This window comes from Glycine soja, chromosome 1 (genome assembly GCF_004193775.1).
Source record: "Glycine soja cultivar W05 chromosome 1, ASM419377v2, whole genome shotgun sequence".
Lineage (NCBI taxonomy): Eukaryota > Viridiplantae > Streptophyta > Magnoliopsida > Fabales > Fabaceae > Glycine > Glycine soja.
This window is the reverse complement of record NC_041002.1, coordinates 23955445-23976410: the sequence shown is the minus strand read 5'-3', so window position 1 is coordinate 23976410 and position 20966 is coordinate 23955445. Positions and strand designations below refer to the sequence as shown.

Sequence of the window (20966 nt, the reverse complement as noted above, 5' to 3'; positions counted from 1 at the left end):
TAAAAAGCATCATATTGGTACAAGTGAATGAATAATTTAACTACAATGAGCATGGTAGTTAACACCTTTTATTTACACCCTTCTTTTTTTTTTGGTAACATGACAACATAAGCTATTAACCCTGCACTGATTAAAAATAGCACTCACAAATTTTTATTACTGGCACTTGTCCACTCAGGTACCGGTCCAGTGAGGAAGTTTCTTGTTAAATATCTAAAGTAAAATAGTATATAAGAACCAAAACATAGAGCACATCAATTACTGATGAAGCTATCAAAATGAAAAATAAGCTAGTTATCTGTAATGATTCCTAGCCATGCTTTCTTTTTTCTTTCCCAAGTAGAATTTGATTCATTCCTAACCTATAACTTATTTAGAATAACTGCATAGATATCTTGATTGAATAAGAGATGTTAGCTGTAAAAATTTATGACATTCAAAATGTACTTTAGAAAGTAGAGTGACTAAACAGAAAATTAAGGGATTGAATTCTTATTTACCCATATGTATTATCAGCATGCTTGTACTCATTGTTAATTTTTTCATTGATAGTTATCAGTTTTGCACCTTACTTTCCAAGTTGCAAGGTGCAATTTATAAAGGATCCTGATCCATTCAAATACAATATGATAAAACCATGCCAGACAATTTTATCCATGTACAATTTCAAAAAGGGTGCATCCTTTATTCATAAAATTTCTCCCATTTCATCTCATATTTGCCTTGATCTACCTAAGCTACACTATTAAGATGACAATTTTACATGTGTCTAAGCTGAGTTTTTCGTTCAACAATTCAATTGGACATAGACAGCTTATACCAAAGACAACCTGAACTTTTTAAACCTATAAAGATATTACAAACATGCAAAATAGGTATAATATCCGAAACCTAATAATCATTTGATTACATATAAATAGAAAGTAGCTTCTGTAGAGTAAGCAACCATATTTTTGGATATTAACTATCTGACTGAATATGACAACGAAAAGGATATCAATTCCTGTTTTGGAGTAAAATTAATATGAAATATGTTAAAAAGTTCTCACATGTAGCTTGCTAATGCTACTTCTTGAAGGTTTTTTGGAACTGGTCCATTTAATTTGTTATAGATGAGGTCTCTGCAAGAGAAATTTTATCCAACACAGGTCAAAGTACAAGAGAGAAGAAACATCAAAATATTTATCTTCTAGATGTCATGACCACAAGAAGCATACTCATGTTATATCCATCCGAAAAAAGAGCCTATGTCAAAGATACACAAATTAGTTAAAAGGTTAGTTACATTAGTTAGGAAGTTGGTTACTCTGATTAGCTTTATATGCTCTATTATACCCTTGTAAAATGATCTTTCTCATTTTAATACAATTCTATTTTTAAGTTCTGTAATTTTTCTCTAATTCTCTCTTCTCTCTTGAGCTCAATCATGTTTACTAAATACTAACAGTATAAAATGGACAGTGTGGTGCTGATCAATCTGATTATCTGACACATCATAACATACAGAAAACTTGAAACAAAAGTATTTGGTGGAAATGATTTTCATGCATCATAGACTTCTTTAAGTGTTTTGAAACTCATTTTCATTTAGAAGGAACAATTTTATCTCAATAATCAGCAACTCTTTGATATCTACAAATGCTTGCAATCAGATATGGAAATAACCAACCCAGTAAGGTCACCCAAGTAGTGAGAATAATCAATATTTTGCACAAGGTATCAAAATTTGTTGCCGCAGATACATGATCCCAAATAACTTTTTACCCACAAACCAATTCATGGTTTTGTACATAAATCAATGAAATATGCTTCACTCCTTGTGGAAGCTTCATTTCAACAAAAAGGTATTTCTCATTAAGAAGCTAAAACATAAGGTTCTATACATGCACTTGTCCAAAAGCTAAAACTAACTTATGATAAAGCTAATAAGAAAGTAGAAAATGAAACACATAGAAAAATCAAAGAGAGGAAAAAAGAAACCTTAGAAGATGAGAAGGCTAGGGTTCAGTTTGGCCTTCGAGGATGATTACAGGGTTTATTATAACTGCTCGAGCCTTTCATGAATGGTGGCCAAATACGTTTCACCTTTAAGTCACGAGGTGGGTCGGCTGGCACGGAAGGGAGAGTATCGAAGAGGTGACTAGAGTCCACAAGGGGTGAGCTGTGTAGGGCAACTGAGTGAAGAAGCTAGGTCCTCAGTGACGTCTGAAATGCGAGTGAGGTCCTCAGTGTTTGAAACGAGTGAGGTCACTGAGTGTCACGTGACTAGCTATATGTCGCGCACACCACATCGTTCTCCATGAAACACACGTCGTGGAAGTTGCAGCTTTCCTATTCGAGTACGGGTTTCTATGGCACTGTTGTCATTTTTGAACTGATAATTACGAAACTTCCACCGCGTATTATACTATAGCGGTTATTTTTTACCGATGTCGTTACTGTGTCGTGAATACTGCTTTTTTTAGTAGTGACAATTTAGTTTCAAAAACTTACATAAGTGTATCATCCTCAAACTAAGAAGATTATTGTCACTAAAGATGAGCATTTCAATGAGGATCTATAATGGGACTTGAAAAACACACAAAGAACAATTGGATCTTACAACAGTGTTGAAGATAATCATCCCAGAATGGAAATAAAAGTTCTATGGCAGAATGGACTAGAAGATGAACCCTCAATTAAAGGCAAAAGACTGTTTCTAGAAATTTTTCAAAGATGTAATGTAGCGATATGTGAACCTACGCTAGTTATGGGGAAGCACTTAAAGAACCAAAGTAGAAAAATTCATTGGAGGAGGAGATGCCAATGATATAGAGAAACAAAACATGGGAGCTAGTTGACAAGCCTAAAGATAGAAAAGTCATTGGAGTTAAATGGGTTTTCAGAACAAAGTTAAATGAAGATTGTTCAATTGACAAACACAAGGCCATACTCATAATTAAAGGGTATGCACAAGTTTTTGATGTTGATTATTTTAACATTTTTGCTCGTGTGTCCAAATTAGATATAATTGGATTGGTACTAATTGTTGATGCTCAAAAAGGTTGGAAAGTATTCCAGTTAGATGTCTAATCAACCTTTTTAAATAGAGTTTTACAAGAAGAACTATATGACGTATCTTCATGTGGAGCTTGTAGGCCTTAGATCTTCTTCATCAATGGAGTCCTTTGCTTCTTGAAGATCAATTTTAGTGGAATGGAGAAAGAGGAAAGGTGATTGGAGATGCCACTTGAAAGAGAAGATGAATCAAGAACAAGCTCACCATCATTGGAAGCCATGGATAAGAGCTTGAAGGTAGGAGAAGATCAGTGGAGGGAGAAGGAGAGAAGAAGCATGAAATTTTATGCCTCAAATGAGATTTGAACTTTGAAGTATAATTCTTAAATGATGAAAGTTGAAAAATACACACACAAGGCCTCTATTTATAGCCTAAGTGTCACACAAAATTGGAGGTAAATTTGAATTTCTATTCAAATTTTACTTGAATTTGAATTTGAATTTGTGGAGCCAAATTTGGAGCCAAAATTTCACTAATTATGATTAGTGAATTTCAGCTATGGTTCAGCCCACAAATCCAAGATCAAGTCCAAGGTTCTCCACTAAGTGTGCCTAGGTGTCATGAAGCATGTAAAACATGAAGGACATGCACTAAGTGTGACTATATAATGTGACAATGGAGTATAGCAAGCAAATGCTCACCTCCCCCTTATGCCGGTGCAAAATTTAATTGGATTGACCTTCTCCCAATTCAATTAAATTTATCTCCCAACACACATCAAATAGTGCATTTAATGCATGTGAAATTACAAAACTATCCCTAATACAAAAACTAGTCTAGGTGCTCTAAAATACAAGGGCTGAAAAATCCTACATTACTAGGGTACCCTCCCTACACTATGGAGCCCTAAATACAAGGCCCAAAAATAATGAAACCCTAATCTAATATGTACAAAAATAAGTGGGCTCATACTTAGCCTATGGGCCCAAAATCTACCCTAAGGCTCATGAGAACCCTAGGGTCTTCTCCTGCATCTCTGGCCCAATCTTTTTGGAGTCTTCTATCCAATACCCTTGGGGGATAGGATTGCATCACTATATGTGGAGCAGCTAGATGGATTTGTGAAGAAAGGTGAAGAAGATAAAATCTATCTACTCAAAAAGCCTCTCTGTGGCCTAAAACAAGCACCAAGGACCTAGTATACAGTAGGATAAATGATCACTTATTATCATAGGCTTTGTAAAAAGCTTATTTAAATCCGCTCTTTATGTGAAACATAATGGAAATAACTTTCTCATTGTTTCTGTCTATGTTGATGATCTTTTAGTGACAGGAGATGATATAAGGTTGGTTGAGGAGTTCAAACAAGAAATCATGCAAGCCTTTGAAATGATAGATCTTGGCCTTATGGTTGACTGAGTATGTTGGATTCGGTGATGACATAAAGAGTAATTCTAGATATTGTTTTAAACTAGGTTTAGAAATTTTCTCATGGTGCTCAAAGAAGCAAGAGACTCTAGCACAATCTACTGCTGAAGCTGAATTCATAGTAGCAATAGAAGCAATAAATCAAGTTTCATGGTTAAAAACATTACTACACATGTGATCTTTAACAATATTTTTTTGCTTAACACTTGATAAAAATGTTGCTAAAAGCCTTTGGAAACATTCAAAAAATGTTACTAAATTATGAATAAATGTTATTAATATGTTTTTGCGAAATTTTATCAAATGATGTGTATGACCCATATTGCTAAAGCCTAAAAATGTCACAAAAAGACTCTAGCAACATAGACTATACACAACATTTGATAAATGTCACAAATACATATTACTAACATTTATTCATAATTTAGTGACATTTTTCGAATGTTGCCAAAGGTTTTTAGCAATATTTTTATTAAGTTTTAGACAAAAAAAATGTTGTTAAAGATCATATGTATTGTAGTGAAAGTGTTTTATGTGATATATGCATATGCAGCAGAATCATAAGACAACATTTTTGTTGATAACTAGGCAGCAATTGCAATTTCAAAGGATCCCTTGTGTCATGGGAAGTCTAAAGATTTTAACATCAAAATCTACTTCTTGAGAGAGAGGTAACAAAATGGAGAAGTAACTTTAGTTTATTGCAAGTCAGAAGATCAATCTACACATTTGTTTACAAAGCCACATCCTATTAAGTTTGAGTATTTAAGGTAAAAGATTGGAGTTTGCATATCTTAAAAGCAAGGAGGAATATTAATTATTTGTTTTTGGCCTACGTTATGTGGTATTTTATTTTATTTTTTAATCTATCCTTTATTGTGTTAATTATTTGCTTATGGCCTACGTTATGTGGTATTTAATTTTATTTTTTTAATCTATTCTTTATTGTTTCAGTTTTTGATTTAGTCAATAAGTGGTTCCTACACTTTAGAAGCAAATAGTATGTGGTAATCCAAGATTGCAATGAAATCTTGATAACACGTTAGTTTTTTTATTGTATTTAAAATATTATATTATAAATGTATTGTTACTTATGAATAAAAAGTATTCCCCGCTCCTCATTCAATCCTTCTATGTATTTTGCTTTCTTGTTTTTCTTTTCTGCCATAAAACTTACCGTTACGATAGGGTTTAGTTTTTTTATCCTATCTATTTTGCTTATCAGATTGTGTCATGTTGGGCACATATACAAGATGCATCAAGCACTTTTGTAGCTTGAACCGAATGAATAATAGGTACTCTTATCAACAACTTTATATATGGAGTGGAGAATTAAGTTGGTTCCCTCATTGTATCCATGTTGACATTGCAACCCCTTAGAAATATTTTTTGAAACAATTTTACATTCTTCAGTGATCAATTTCTCTTCCAAATTCTTCTAAGTTTTAAAATTTGTTTCCAAAACAAGTGCTTTTAAAAACTTAAAAACAGAAACAATTTAGAGATGCTTTCTCATTTTTTTTAACATATTCAACATTTCTCTCAATTCCAAATTTTTGTTTTGTGTCTTGCACCACTCTCCACCAGTGGTCTCACGAATCTTGTTTAGTTATATTTTAAAAACTAGAAACAAATTTTAAAAATAGAAATCAATAAAACATATCTTAAATTTCCAAATTAATGCACTTGTGTGCATACTGGGATATATATATATATAGGGATGGGTAAGCAGGTCGGCCCGCCCCGCGTAAGGCCCGCCCGCATAAGTCCGCATTGATAGCGGATCGGACCAGTCCGCCCCGCTTCTTATACGGATCAAATAAATTGGTCCGCCCCCGCCCCGCAGATCCCGCGGGTTAAACGGGCCGGTCCGCGGGCCTAATTTTAAAAGAATTTCAATTTTAATAAAAATATAATACAATCAAATTAAGTTTAATACAAATGTAAATAAAATCTCAATAATTAATCAATTACATCAATAAAATAAATAATGTTTTAACAAAAGAAAATCCAAGCAATAAATCTAAAATATGAAATTTAAACATCTCCAACAACAAATGATTCCATATTTGAAGTAGTTTGAGTCTTCTCCATCTCTATATCTTCATCTTATTTTCCTACTAATAATAAATATTAGAATAAAGTCAAGTTAAGTGATTAAAAGACAATAATTATTACATATTATTTACTTTGCATATCAAATCCTAGTAATCAATTTTCAGTATATATCAAGGCTTGTACGTTATCAACAAGAAGCCTAGTTCGATATTTGTTAAGTACACGTGAGGATAAAAAGTGTTCTTAGCCTGTTACAATCATAGCTGCTAAATATGATATGAGTTATTTTTTATAATAAAAATATATTGAAATATCTTTAAAAATATTTATTTAACAATTATTTTTGGCTTAAATGATAAGAATTGATATTTTTATTATTTATGACTAAAATGATAAATTAAAAGAGAAAAAGATTGAGAAAATATCAAAAAGGAAGATTTTTAGCATATTATCACTTATCTTTTTTATCTTAATCTTTTATTTTTTTCATCTTATCCTTTTCTATCTTTATCATCTTTTAATTTAAATCTTTTATTTTTATCTTTATATCTTTATCTTATCTAATATATTTTTTAATCTATTTTAAAAGAAAAGTTCAAAGTGAAAAAGAAAAAATCAAACCTAATATAATTGGGTCAGGATCACACGAATTAAACCTAATGCGGACTGCGGGTAACCCGCGGACCCCGCGGGCCAAACCCGCATAGTCCGCGGGTTAAGCGATGCGGACAAAAAATATAACATAATCATGAACCGTTTAAAAAATTGGTCTGTAACCCGCGCGGACCACGGGCCCCGCGGGTCAGTCCATGGACTTGAGCTCGTTTACCCACCCTAAGATATATAGAGGCAATCAATTGCATTAATGGATTTTTTAGTACACAAGCTAACTTATTTATAAACTCATACGATTTACAAACATGATAAAAAAGCAAGAGAGCCTTAATTCACACATGAACCATTAAACATCTTTTAACATTAAGAACTTTTACTAAAACTCAAATGAGTATTATTCAATTGGTAACGTTAAATTTATAAGAAATGATTTAAATTTGATTTTCTCATATTACATCTTTAGCTAGGGATGAAGAATAATAAACTTGAAGTGTAATTAAGTTCTGAATCGAAAATTAATCTCATAATTCATCCAGACTCGTGAGGACTAAAACTTAAGAAAATATACGTTGGATTTCACCGAAGAATTAAAAACCATTATTAAGATGATTAAAAAAAAAAAGCTTCTGCTAGAATAATGATAGACCATATGCAAATACGGTATACTCGTAACAACTCAAACAATCCAACTTCACAACACGTACGGTGGCAACAATTCGTAAGTTCCCCCCAATCAACGAGACATGGTGGGAACAATTGGAGGATCTACGCCTTCCCTCTTCCACTTCTCAACGTTACCTTCCCAACCTTTTAAATTAAATGTAAATTACATAATTAGTATTTAACATGATGAATAAATTTAATTAATTAATATATATATATATATATATATATATATATATATATATATATATATATATATATATATATATATATATATAGTAGATATTAGTATATTATAAATCAATTGGATCGAATTCGAATAGGTATTAGTTACTTACCAATGGAAGGATCAATTCCACGGTTTTTGAGTTCTTTGTATTCTTGGGTGAGGGCACAAATGCAGCAACAACCATGAAGAAATGGATCAGAGTAGGGTTCCTGTGACAATGAGAAGAGTCGTCGCAATTTGGATCTGTAAGTGGCACCATATAGCCATTTCGTCCCATGCGAGTCAACATAAATGCAGCACGCTGCATTTTTGGCTGCCAATCGATGCAATCATATTGTTTATTAGTTTTCTATTTGATTTCTCTTTCAGAAAGGGGAAAATAATGATCTATTCACATGATAAATCTATTGGAAATATTAGTACTCTGCATAAATCTCTCTCTATATATAATTTGTTTGTTTTTTTATCGATAAATATTAATTTTTGTTAACAGAAAATATCAAACTTCCAACCTTTTTCATCTTTTCTTCTCCCTTAAACCTCTAAAAGACCTTATATCTCCACACACACACACACACATATATATATATATATATATATATATATATATATATATATATATACTTAACAATTAGTAGGAGCAGATAGATACAACTTAAATGATTAACCAACACCAAACTTATTACTTGGCTTTAAATATGTTTTATCTATTTATTTAAAAGTCTTATTACAAAGAAATTTTTTAAATAGATTTTTAAGTTAGGTCAGATTTTTTAAGAGGTTAGCTCAATCCTTACAAAAAACTTATATCAAGTAAATAAATTAGTTTTAAATTTTAAGAGGAAGAATCAAGTGGATCCTACTTGATCAAACTTTTTAAATTCTATCCATTTTGAGTATAAAATCTATGGTAAGTTTTGCATATGGAATAAAAACATGATTAAAAAAAAGGAGACAATGATCAATTAAATTCTTCGACGAATATTAATCATCAATAAATTAATATTTTATAGTAATAATATAATGATAAAAAATTAAAGATATTTATTAATTTAATATTTAAATTTTCATACCAAATTAATGGATGATGTAAAAGATGACATATTTTGGTTCAAATAATTTATTTTTATATTTTTCTACAATTTGAAAATATAATATTTACTATCATACTATAATCTTTTGTAACATACATAATTATATTATTTAGTGAATAATATTGATATTTTTATTTTTTAAAGTTCATTTAAAAGATGAATTTAGTAATATACGATGTAATTCAGGCATGACTGTCCGGCGTCTTCTCGCGAAATTAAGGATAACTATGAGGATATTTTGGTATATTAAGATCATGCATATTATAATTTTTGACAAAAACACATCACCCAATAGTAAATTTTTATTGGTTGACTTACATATTGTCCCTCCATCAACTATCTCCGCAATCTGCCCAAAGGTGATGCACGGACAAAACCATGTGAAGCAACCTATCAAATATCGTAGCAAATATATTTCAATGTTCAAATCAACGAACAAAAAGCAAGTGCTAGCTGGCATGTAATGATTAATCCCAAATTCAATAGAGAGAAAAACATTGGACATTACAATGAGAGGGGTCATCCCAACAATCATAGAGGCCAGTGGTCCATTGTCCCTTAACGGGTTGCTTCCCATAGGGCTTGTATGTTTCTGGGTTTGAAGCCATATTGCCAATAAAGAGAGAATCGACTTTGTTGCTGATGGGTATACTAGGCAGCTCAACTATATATATAGGCGAAATTTTATAGTTAATTATCTGGAGTTCTTAATTTGTTTCTTCTTGGTTTCGTGATTACTTGGTTTTAATTTTACATAAAGGAATTAATTATTTGTTGACATTTGAATGAGATAAAGAATTTTTTTATTTTATTGAAAAGCAATACAAAGAAGATATTAATATTTGAATCATGAATTTAGGTAAATTGTGATCTCATTGGAATAGTGAGATTTATAATATTTCAGATAGTGAGGATTTAAGTTTAATTTTCGTAAAACACAGCGTCAAAGCCCTAAACTGAGGATATTTGTTTCATAATTGACCTAAATTATCAAAGTTTGTTTGGATACTTCGAGGTCTCATTGGATAGTTAGAAATTCCTATATTTGATAACATAAAATTTTGAGAGAAAGAATAACGCTCAAGTTTAAGGTAAAGAAAATCTTTAGGCTAAAAAAATTACTCACATAAATATTTACATTTATCTCACTCTATGTAGATAAGTAGGACTTGAATATGTAATCTGTCATATACGACTTATCTTACTTTACCCGATTAACCCTTTAATATTTCAAAAATTATAATTATGGTTATAAAAAAAAGTATATTTTCCTACATTGAAGAATTCTTAAGAAAATTACATTTTTTGACTTTATTCTTAAATTTTTATTTTGTTTCTACTAGGTTACGTGATTAGTTGGAGTCAATGTTGCGTAAAGGAGTTAATTATTGTCTGAGATTTGAATGATATAGATAAATTGTGATATTTAATGTTTAGTTGACCAAAGAATTAATAATTTGCTTCTGACGTCTATCGGATATTATAGAATATTTCTGAAGTCGAACAATTTTTAGGACATTCCTTGAATGTGTATGTTAATATGAGTGTTTACGCGCAAGTTGGATCAGATTTAATTAAACTTATATTCAATTTGATCAAAATTTTATGGGTTGGGTTGGATTAGATTTGTGTAATATGTTGTATAAATTTAATTCAAATTAATTTAATTATAAACAGATTAAATTGAATTGGGTTAACTGGGTCTTAATAATTAAATTTTTTTAATTTGTAAAAAAAACTTAAAACAATAATTTATTTTTACTTAATGTTTTGTAAGTATGCAATGATTAAATATACTAAAAAAAGATTAAATTGTGATGATATTTGATCAATAGAATTAATGAGTTTGATGGTAATACGATATTTTTATTTTAGATAAAAATAAAGTATTGTATTAACTTAAGAAAACATAAACAAAAAGATAAAAATAATTTAAGAAAGAAAAAAATATGAATAATTTAATAAATTATATAATTTAAAAATTAATGTTTTTTTATTTAATAATTAATTTATATATAATAATAAATTTAATTATATGATATGTAATGGATTATATTGAATTCAGAAAATAAAATCCATTATTTAATTTATTTATAATCAAGTTTTAATTACATTAAATCAAATTCAATTCAAATACTTAAAAAAACTCAATCCTTATATTGAATCAAGCAGTAAGATGGATAAACTCAAACGTGTAAATACTTCTCTATGTTCATAATGATGAGGAAAGCAAGAAATCTAATGAACATGTTACGAAATTTCGTGTTCCAGACTACTCTCGGTCAATACAACACGTGCACCGGTAAAACTTATTTTGTGATGGACATTCAGCTTTTTTTGCTAAGTTTACATTTCATGTGAAACTTGACTTACATTTTTTTTATATAAAAAAAATACCGTTTGCTACCGTGCACCCTTATGCTAAATGGTCCATGGGTGAACCAAGATGATTTTGCAAATTTTTCAAATGATTCACTCATGTTCCATAATTTTAGACCCGTTAGATATAAGTTTAGAAAAAAAAAAACAAGGGTTGAGATTGAATACCTTAATTTGTTTATTTTTTGTTATGTAATTTAATTATTTAATTAAATAAATATTACAATACAAAATATCTAAAATACCCTTCAATGGGATTACAATAATTAGCCTTAAACCTAAATCTCCAGTAACATCATTGCAAACCCAACACCAACAAACACAACACCATCCCACACTACCAGATCTATTCAAGTTTGCTCTCTCAAAATCGATCACCAAACACATGTGATTCCAAGCTTCAAAAGTAGGTGCCATTGTTCTGTCACAAGCCCCAAGTGTCGATGCATCTCACGAATGTGTTTGAACCTGGCAAGTGCACCGGATCGTGCAAGTAGTATAAAACGGTAAGAATCGAGTATCGAACTCTTGGGAAACTTGTGTTACTTGGTAAAGCTATATTCTGTGAATAGGTGTCTAGTATGAAAAGAGATGTGTCAACTACGCACAGGTATATAAACTAACTATTAAAAGGAAAATCACGTGAGTAATGATGTGTAAAGACAAGTAGACAACATGTTGGTCTTCCTATTAGGTGTCTGATGTTAAAAGGATATTCTCTACTTAAAAATGCTCATGTGTTCTATGGTGTCTCCTGAAATGCTAAACCCGGATTCCTCATGATAGTCTAGCCTAATCCTGATCAAGCATTGTTCTCAGATTCCTCTTGTTGGACTAAACTCGACCAGAACCGCATTAAGACAAATATACAAACAACTAGGTTACCGTACCCCGATCCCTCATGATAATACGATAAACTAGCCCTGTCCTATCAAGTTCTAAGAATCAGACCAGTTTCCACTGTTGAATGATCCTAACAAAGCATGCATCTACATGATCAAGGCAAAAACACACTGAAATGACGTATTGATAGCACAAAGAACACATAAAACATCATTAAATAGATATACAAGTATTTACATCAAGTACCTACAAGGAAGAACCAACAGAGGATTTAGCTCTCCATATCTGGGAAGCTTCCTTTACAACAAAGAGAAGAGAAAAAGGAAGGATTGAAGAAATACAAGTAGTGGGGATGTCTCCTCCACCTCTAGAACCTCACAATCATTCACAGACTCATCTCATGCTCTCAGGATGGCTTCCTCTTCTCGCTTAGTTCTCTGCCAGTCTTCTCACAGTAAAAGCTCTCAAAACTCTCTAGAACATGGACCTTTCTCTCTCTAGAAATCTATAAACATGCAAAAGCTTCGATAATTGCCCAAACTCCCTCTCCATTTTTGATTTCAGGCTTAAATAGGTGGCCTTGTTGGTGCTTGCGCGCTTAGCGCAACTTGGCTCGCTTAGCGCGCATTAGTAAATTTTGGCTTAGCGCGCATCTTTTCGCTTCACAAACTTGCCTAATTAACCTGAAATTGAGAGGAAATGATTATTAAACACACAAAATGGGAGTACTAAGTATTTATTACCTATCTTTAATAAAAAGTAATTACAACATTACAAAATAACCATAACTGGAGGAGTTTGATACAATTTACACAAGATTTATACACAAAAGTTAGTCGTATTCATCGACTAACAAAATGCAAAGGGAGGATGAAATTGAAGCTTTGAGAAAGAGAAAGGAAAGATGAAATCTTTCCATTTCGCTTGCAAAAATTGAGACTCCACTGTCTACCCCCCTTCAACCTTCGAGAGAGAGATGAAAAAGATAGAAGCTTGTGCCTTTCCAAGACATCACAATAATCATGGCTCTACTGGACTTTTTCTGATGGCTAACCAGAAGATGAAGTAGCTACCTTTGTTGTCACAAGTTAGTGTTTATTGTTGTGGGGGCTTGAGGAGTAGGGAAGGCATTTGAATTGGTTGCGGTGGATTGGTAGTTAGGATTAACGTAAGGTTTAGAGGCGTGGCGAGATGAAGCGTCGGAGGGAGGGATTGATGCAATCCTATCCCGCAAGGGCATTGGGTAGAAGACTCCAAGTAGATTGGGCTAGAGATCCAAGGGAAGGCCCTAGGGTTCTCATGAGCCTTAGGGTATATTTCAAGCCCATGGGCTAAGAATGAACCCGCTTATCTTTGTAAATATTAGAATAGGTTTTTCCTTTGTTTGGGCCTTGTATTTTGGCCATTCTAGTAGTATAGGGTTTTAGCCTTGTATTTCGGGGCATTTTGAGTAGTCTTTGTAGTAAGGACTTTTTTTGTATTTTCATGTTTTTTTGTCATGGGGGTGAGGTTAGCTATTATAGGGGATGTGTAGCTAAGTTCTAGCTTCTCATCTCAAGGAGGTGAGCTTAGCTATTAGAGAGGTATGTGTAACTAAGCTCTAGCTTCTTTAGGAATCTTCTTAAGGAAGCTTCTCAATGAGGTGAGCTTAGTTATGAGAGGGGTGTGTGTAGCTAAGCTCTAGCTTCTCAAGGAAGTTTTCTCAAAGAAGCTTCTCAAGGAAGTTTTCTCAAGAAAGCTTCTCAAGGAAGCTACCTAGTCTATAAATAGAAGCATGTGTGACACTTGTTGTAACTTTGATGAATAAGAGTCTTGTGAGACATACTTCAAAGTTCCACTTCTCTCCCTCTTTTATTCCTTCAATTTCGTGCTCCCCTCTCTCTCTTTCTCTCCCTCTTTCTTTTCCTCCATTGAAGCATCCTTCCAAGCTTCTTATCCAAGGCTCATCTTGGTGGTGAAGCTCCTTCTTCCATGGCTTATTCCCTAGTGGATGGCGCCTCCTTTCACCTCTTCCCCTTTGTCTTCCGCTGCATCTCCATGGTGGAAAATCACCATTAAAGGATCTCATTGAAGCTCAAAGATCCAGCCTCCATAGAAGCCCCACAAGCAAGCTTCCATCAAGTGGTATCAGAGCACAAGAGCTTCAAGTAGGTGCTCCTTAAACCTCCATTATTTTTTTTTTTGCTTTACCTTCTCTTCCATTGTTGTTTCTTCATTTTTTTCTCCATGTATATCCTCACATGTCTTGTGCTAAATGTTTTTAACATGATTCTTTAGAGTTTCCACCGATTAAACTTGCTATAGAAGCTAGATTTGATTTTCTATGGTTCAAATTTCTTATTCTTGTTCTTGAACCATGAATTGTGTTGAGTTTAGGTTCCTTTGAGTTTTGTCTTGTTATTTTTTGTGGCTGAAACCCAAACCATAAAATTCATACAAAAATATTAAAGTAGAAGAAAACCTCAAAAATCTAGAGTGACTTGTTCACCTATTGTAGTTTTGTCATAGAAGTCATGTCTAGTCATGAAACTTGTCACATAAGATTTCTTATGTTGTGCTGAATTTTATTTTCTTGTTTCTTTGTCTAACTCATTTGTTCATGAGTGTATGAAATTCTTTTAGCCTATTATTTTATTTGAGTCAAATCTTTCATGTTAATTAGTCCTTAACATGTTCATGCAAAATTCTTAGAGAGTCTTTGATTGTGAACCTTTTCTTGAACTTTTAGGTTTCCTTATGATTGTGTCTATTGTGAATTTGAGTTTTGGTGATTGAATTGCTGGCTGAAATGTTGATCCTAAGTGAATATTGAACTCCTAAAACTGGGGTAAACAATCCTAGTGAGTTCAACATACATAAGAGGGTTGAAAGTAAGCCCAAGGCAATCAATATACCATGCTTAAAAAAAATCGCTGGTGCTGGCAGCTTGGACATACAAACTTGTAAAAATTACTGAGAATTGGTTACTTCGAATTTTGAGCTGAAATTTTTACTGAATTTTCTAGACATCTGGAAAAAAGTTATAAAAGAAACAATTGATTTGGATAAAAGGAAAAAATACAAAAAATCACACAATTTGGAAGAAAAAAAATAGTATCCAGAAAAAAAAAAGGTGAAAGGGAAGTGTGCTTGTTGTTTTGGCTCAAAATTTATTCTATAATTGGTGCCTATTTTATGCCAATCTTAGTTCCTAAATTTCAATTGAAAATTAGTGTGAAAACAAGTGCCAAAGCTAGAGGTTTGTTGAGTCTTTTTTTCAGTTTTTTTTACTCTACTCTAGAGCCATTCTAAGTTTCTCTTTGAGTCCTAGCTTGCTTCTATGTCCTTTTCATTGCTTTAATTGTTGAATAATCCTTGAAAAATTGTCTTGTTAAAACTCCATTGGTTTAGCTTTCATTTCATTTTTTTTTGTCTTTGGTTATTGCTTGTCTCTTTGTTTCCTTGTTTGTGGGTTGCCATATAGGGAATTGGAAGGAGGATTGGTGCCATCCCTTGAAGAATTTGAGTCCAGAAGCAAGGGGCCAACCACCTTAAGAGCTATTGGATTAAGAAGCACTCCAAATTGAGTGAATCACCAAAGAGAGAACAACCACCAAAATTGAGGACCGTTTTGTAATTTTGTAATTTGCAATTTACTTACCTTCATTGCTTTCAAGTTTTGTAACAAAAAGGCCTTTCATTGGAAGTGTGTTGGGAGCCTCCAATAGGTTACCAAACTTCCATTTGTGTGTAATAATTTTAGGCAATTTTTCCTTAGGATAGTGAGTGTTTTGTTGGGAACCTTGAATGTGGTCATCCAAACACTCTTAGGGTTCGCCTAGTTTACATTTCTTGCTTACTTTCATAGCTTATTTCCTTTACCTTCCATTGTCAAACCGCCTAGATAACTTTCCTTTTACCAATTAGTTTTTTTTACCTTATCTTTCACACCTCTTTTAGTGTTTATTTGGCTAGTTTCAACCATAGTTTCTTTTACCTTTTGTTTTCAAACCTCCAACAAGAAAGAACCACAACTTAGGAACCAACATGAGTCATCATTCATCTAGTGTTAATGGCAAGGGTACTAGTCATAAAGACCCTTTATCTAGAATCTTAGATGAGTTGAGTTCCCTCAAGTTATGGAAAGAAAAACAAGAGAGAAAAGAAAAAGGAAAAAAAAAGAGTGGAAGAAATAAGTCAAGATGAAAGAAAGAAAATAAGAGAGGAAGAAAGAAGAAAAATAATGAAAGAAATGAAAAGAGAAAACCATGCCTCCTATAGTAGTCATAACTCTTGCAAAAGCCTAAGTGAAGAACTTCGTGACTATTACCAAGGAAGGCATAGGTCACATCTTAGACCTCACTCCCATAGAAGAGAAAAGGAAAGAAAGCCTCAAGAGGCTAACATTAAACTCTCATACTTCCATGGGAAGGACAATGTAGAGGCTAACTTAGATTGGGAAATAAGGGTAGAGAAACAACTTAAAAAGAAGTCTACTTCAAAATCTTATGGCTCTCACTCTTATCCAAAGAAAGACCAAGGTCAAGGCATCTTAGGGGTGACACCTTCTAAGCCCAAAGATGATAAGGGGAAGAGAATAGAAAAGCAAGCCCCTAAGGCTAGTATGCAAGAGAAAACTAGCTCTATAAAGTGCTTTAAATGTATTGGAAGAGGACACATTACTTCTCAATGCCCCACCACAAAAACCATGATTATGAGGGGCCAAGACATTTATAGTAGCCAAGATGAGGCTACTACTTCACCTTCCTCTAGTGAAAGTGAAAAAGCAAAAGGGGAAGAATCTAGTGAAGAAATATACCCCCAAGAAGAAGGACAACCATTAGTGGTTAAAGAGAAGTGTAAGGAGGTAAGTGTCTTCTCCAAGAGTTTAGCTAAGAAGGAAACTCATTTTACAATAAAGACAAACATTAAAGAAACTTTCCCTCTTAGACAACCTCCACATTTTCTCTTTTGTAAAATGGCACTTGCTAGCATTGCCATACCTCTTGGGCTTGAGTTTATTCCTCAAGTAAAGAAGTTGTTGGATGAGGGTTTGGTTCGCAAGAGCTTAAATCCTTGTGCTTTGTTGGTGCCCAAAATAGGTATTATTAGGCACCAAGTCCCTAAAATAGGTGGTATGATGAATGTTTTGAGTGGTGCAACCCTCTTTTGTAAAATCACTCGTACACCTAACATCTTCATGGTGTGTGTACATAGGGACCCATTAGGTAGGTTTGTTCTTATTTTTAGTTTCAATACAAACTTAGGTACTCATATGGGACACCTTAGGTTTGTCATACTTTTTGGTAGGAATAATCAATATGAAAATACAGAAAAATGTATGTTTTATTGCCTTACTTTTCTTAATTTTTCAAATAGTGATCAAGGGGTTCCCATGAACCCTAAGAGAATAAAGGTTATTCCTGAGTGGCCCACTCCACCAAGTATAAGAAAAATTTGGGGCTTCCATGACTTAACAAACTTTTACAAAAGGTTTGTCCCATATTTTTCTATACTTGTAGCACCACTCATTGAGTTGGTGAGAAACCATGTTCCTTCATGGGAAGATGCCCAGGAAAGGGGTTTTCAGACCTTACCTTACTTCAACATACCAAACACCACTAATACATATGTTTTTGTTCTTTTTACAGGTGTTGAGGGAAGGAGCCCAGAGTATGAAGAACCCTCGGGATTTGAGGTCAAATCCTTTCCAAGGTGGAAGGAATGATGCAATCCTATCCTGCAAGGGCATTGGGTAGAAGACTCCAAGTAGATTGGGCTAGAGATCCAAGGGAAGGCCCTAGGGTTCTCATGAGCCTTAGGGTATATTTCAAGCCCATGGGCTAAGAATGAGCCCGCTTATCTTTGTAAATATTAGAATAGGTTTTTCCTTTGTTTGGGCCTTGTATTTTGGCCATTCTAGTAGTATAGGGTTTTAGCCTTGTATTTCGGGGCATTTTGAGTAGTCTTTGTAGTAAGGACTTTTTTTGTATTTTCATGTTTTTTTGTCATGGGGGTGAGGTTAGCTATTATAGGGGGTGTGTAGCTAAGTTCTAGCTTCTCATCTCAAGGAGGTGAGCTTAGCTATTAGAGAGGTATGTGTAACTAAGCTCTAGCTTCTTTAGGAATCTTCTTAAGGAAGCTTCTCAATGAGGTGAGCTTAGTTATGAGAGGGGTGTGTGTAGCTAAGCTCTAGCTTCTCAAGGAAGTTTTCTCAAAGAAGCTTCTCAAGGAAGTTTTCTCAAGAAAGCTTCTCAAGGAAGCTACCTAGTCTATAAATAGAAGCATGTGTAACACTTGTTGTAACTTTGATGAATAAGAGTCTTGTGAGACATACTTCAAAGTTCCACTTCTCTCCCTCTTTTATTCCTTCAATTTCGTGCTCCCCCCTCTCTTTTTCTCTCCCTCTTTCTTTTCCTCCATTGAAGCATCCTTCCAAGCTTCTTATCCAAGGCTCATCTTGGTGGTGAAGCTCCTTCTTCCATGGCTTATTCCCTAGTGGATGGCGCCTCCTCTCACCTCTTCTCCTTTGTCTTCCGCTGCATCTCCATGGTGGAAAATCACCATTAAAGGACCTCATTGAAGCTCAAAGATCCAGCCTCCATAGAAGCCCCACAAGCAAGCTTCCATCAGGGATGGCAACAACGTTGTTCATGAGTTTCAATGGTTATGTTGTCGTGGCGTCGTGAGAGTGATGGATGGAGAAGGACAGCAGTGGTGGAAGGGAAAGATTGATCAAAAGTATTATAAATATTTCAATATTTGTTTATCTTAATTATTTAAAGATAATATTAATTAGCAATTATTAAAAAAGATTTTAATTTTAATTTTCAGTAGGGTTATGTGTGCCATTTCAATGATATTTTGGTTACCGTAGCAACTTTTCATACTTCTCCACCCATGAACCACTTAACACACTTCTCCAATGTAGAAAGTGCCAAAAAAAAATATGAACATTCAATTTTGTTTAGGATTTTGCTAATGTCCAGTATGACAAATGGGATTCTATTAGGAAACAAGCAGATCAACAACGCACCACCATAGCAGACCAGCAGAGCACCATGGTAAACATGATGCTACGACCCAAGCGTGCAATGAACCCACCCAAGCATCTCGAAGATTACATGTAACAGAATCGTTGAGTTGGCAGGATTCTATTCATCGTGAGGATTATGTTGTTGGGATCCTGTCCCTAGCTTTTTATCTTTTCGTGCCATGCATTTTTGATGCAATCCTACCCCCCAAGGGCATTGGATAGAAGACTCCAAGAAGATTGAGCCAAAGATGTAGGAGAAGGCCCTAGGGTTCTCATGAGCCTTATGATAAATTTTGGGCCCATAGGCTAAGTATAAGCCCACTTATCTTTGTACATCTTAGATTAGGGTTTCATTATTTTTTAGGTCTTGTATTTAGGGCTCCATAGTGTAGGGAGGTACCCCACAAGTTTAGGGTACCCTAGTAATGTAGGAATTTTCAGCCTTGTATTTTAGAGCACCTAGGCTAGTTTTTGTATTAGGGGTAGTTTTGTAATTCCACATGCATTAAGTGTGCTATTTGATGTGTGTTGGGAGAGAAATTTAATTGAATTGGGAAAAGTCCAGTCCAATTAAATTTTGGACCAGCCTAAGGGGGAGGTGGGCATTTGCTTGCTACACCCCATTGTCACATCATATAGTCACACTTTGTGCATGTCCTTCATGCTTTACTTGTTTCATGACACCTAAGCATACTTAGTGAAGAATCTTGAATTTGATCTTGGATTGGTGGGCTGAACCATAGTTGAAATTCACTAATCATAATTAGTGAAATTTTGGCTCCACAAATTCAAATTCAAAATCAAGTGAAATTCAAATTTCCTTCCAATTTTGTGTGACACTTAGGCTATAAATAGAAGTCTTGTGTGTGCATTTTGCAATTTTGATCATTTGAGAAATTAGACTTCAAAGTTAAGACCTCATTCACCTTCTCTCCCTCTCTCCCTCTCCCTCCACTCATCTTCTCCTACCTTCAAGCTCTTATCCATGGCTTCCTATGGTGGTGAGCTTGTTCTTGACTCATCTTCTCTTTAAAGTGGTGTCTCCAATCAACTTTCCTCCTTCTCCATTCTGTTTCCATTGATCTTCAAGAAGCAAAGGACTTCATTGATGAAGAAGATACAAGGCCTACAAGCTCTACATGGAGTCATATTACTTTTATCTTTTCGTGTCATGTACTATGCATGTATCATACATCTGCCATGTAGTAAGTCCCTCTAGCGTAGTTGTAAGGCTCGTGTGTACAGAGCCTATATATAGTTGTTATCATGTAATAGAATGCATATGAATAATAATATCGACATTCCTTCTCTCTTTTCTTGGAGGCTCATAATCGTCGAATTCTAGGACTGTTCTTAGGTTCATAGGTCATAACATATTTGGTGCTTGCATTGAGCACTCCCATGGCTGAGTCTACTTGCTCCAAAGCTACCATTGATTGAATTGAAGAGGCCATTGCCAAGTTGACTGCGAATTAGCAACACTATAGCGCTATGTAGAACAACGTTAATGCCAAGCTGGATGAGCTCCTCCAACGCGTTTCCGCCATTGAAAATAGCCACCATTCTCCTGCTTCATTGTCTTCCGTGATTCCTTACTCCCCAACTCCACCTGTTTCACATCCTCATCGCATGAAGTTGGAAGTA

The 20966-nt window shown here is 33.9% G+C and overlaps 1 protein-coding gene across 1 annotated transcript; it reads right to left on the bottom strand.

Moving 5' to 3' along the window:
* Positions 1 to 7510: 7510 nt before the first annotated feature.
* Positions 7511 to 9753, bottom strand: LOC114413510 (protein PLANT CADMIUM RESISTANCE 9-like). Its single transcript, XM_028377969.1, has 4 exons — positions 9594 to 9753; positions 9404 to 9475; positions 8101 to 8304; positions 7511 to 7906 (listed from the first exon to the last, which is right to left on the bottom strand). Exons 1-4 carry the CDS (start codon positions 9691 to 9693, stop codon positions 7833 to 7835), a joined length of 450 nt encoding a protein of 149 aa, XP_028233770.1. The 5' UTR covers positions 9694 to 9753; the 3' UTR covers positions 7511 to 7832.
* Positions 9754 to 20966: the final 11213 nt, after the last annotated feature.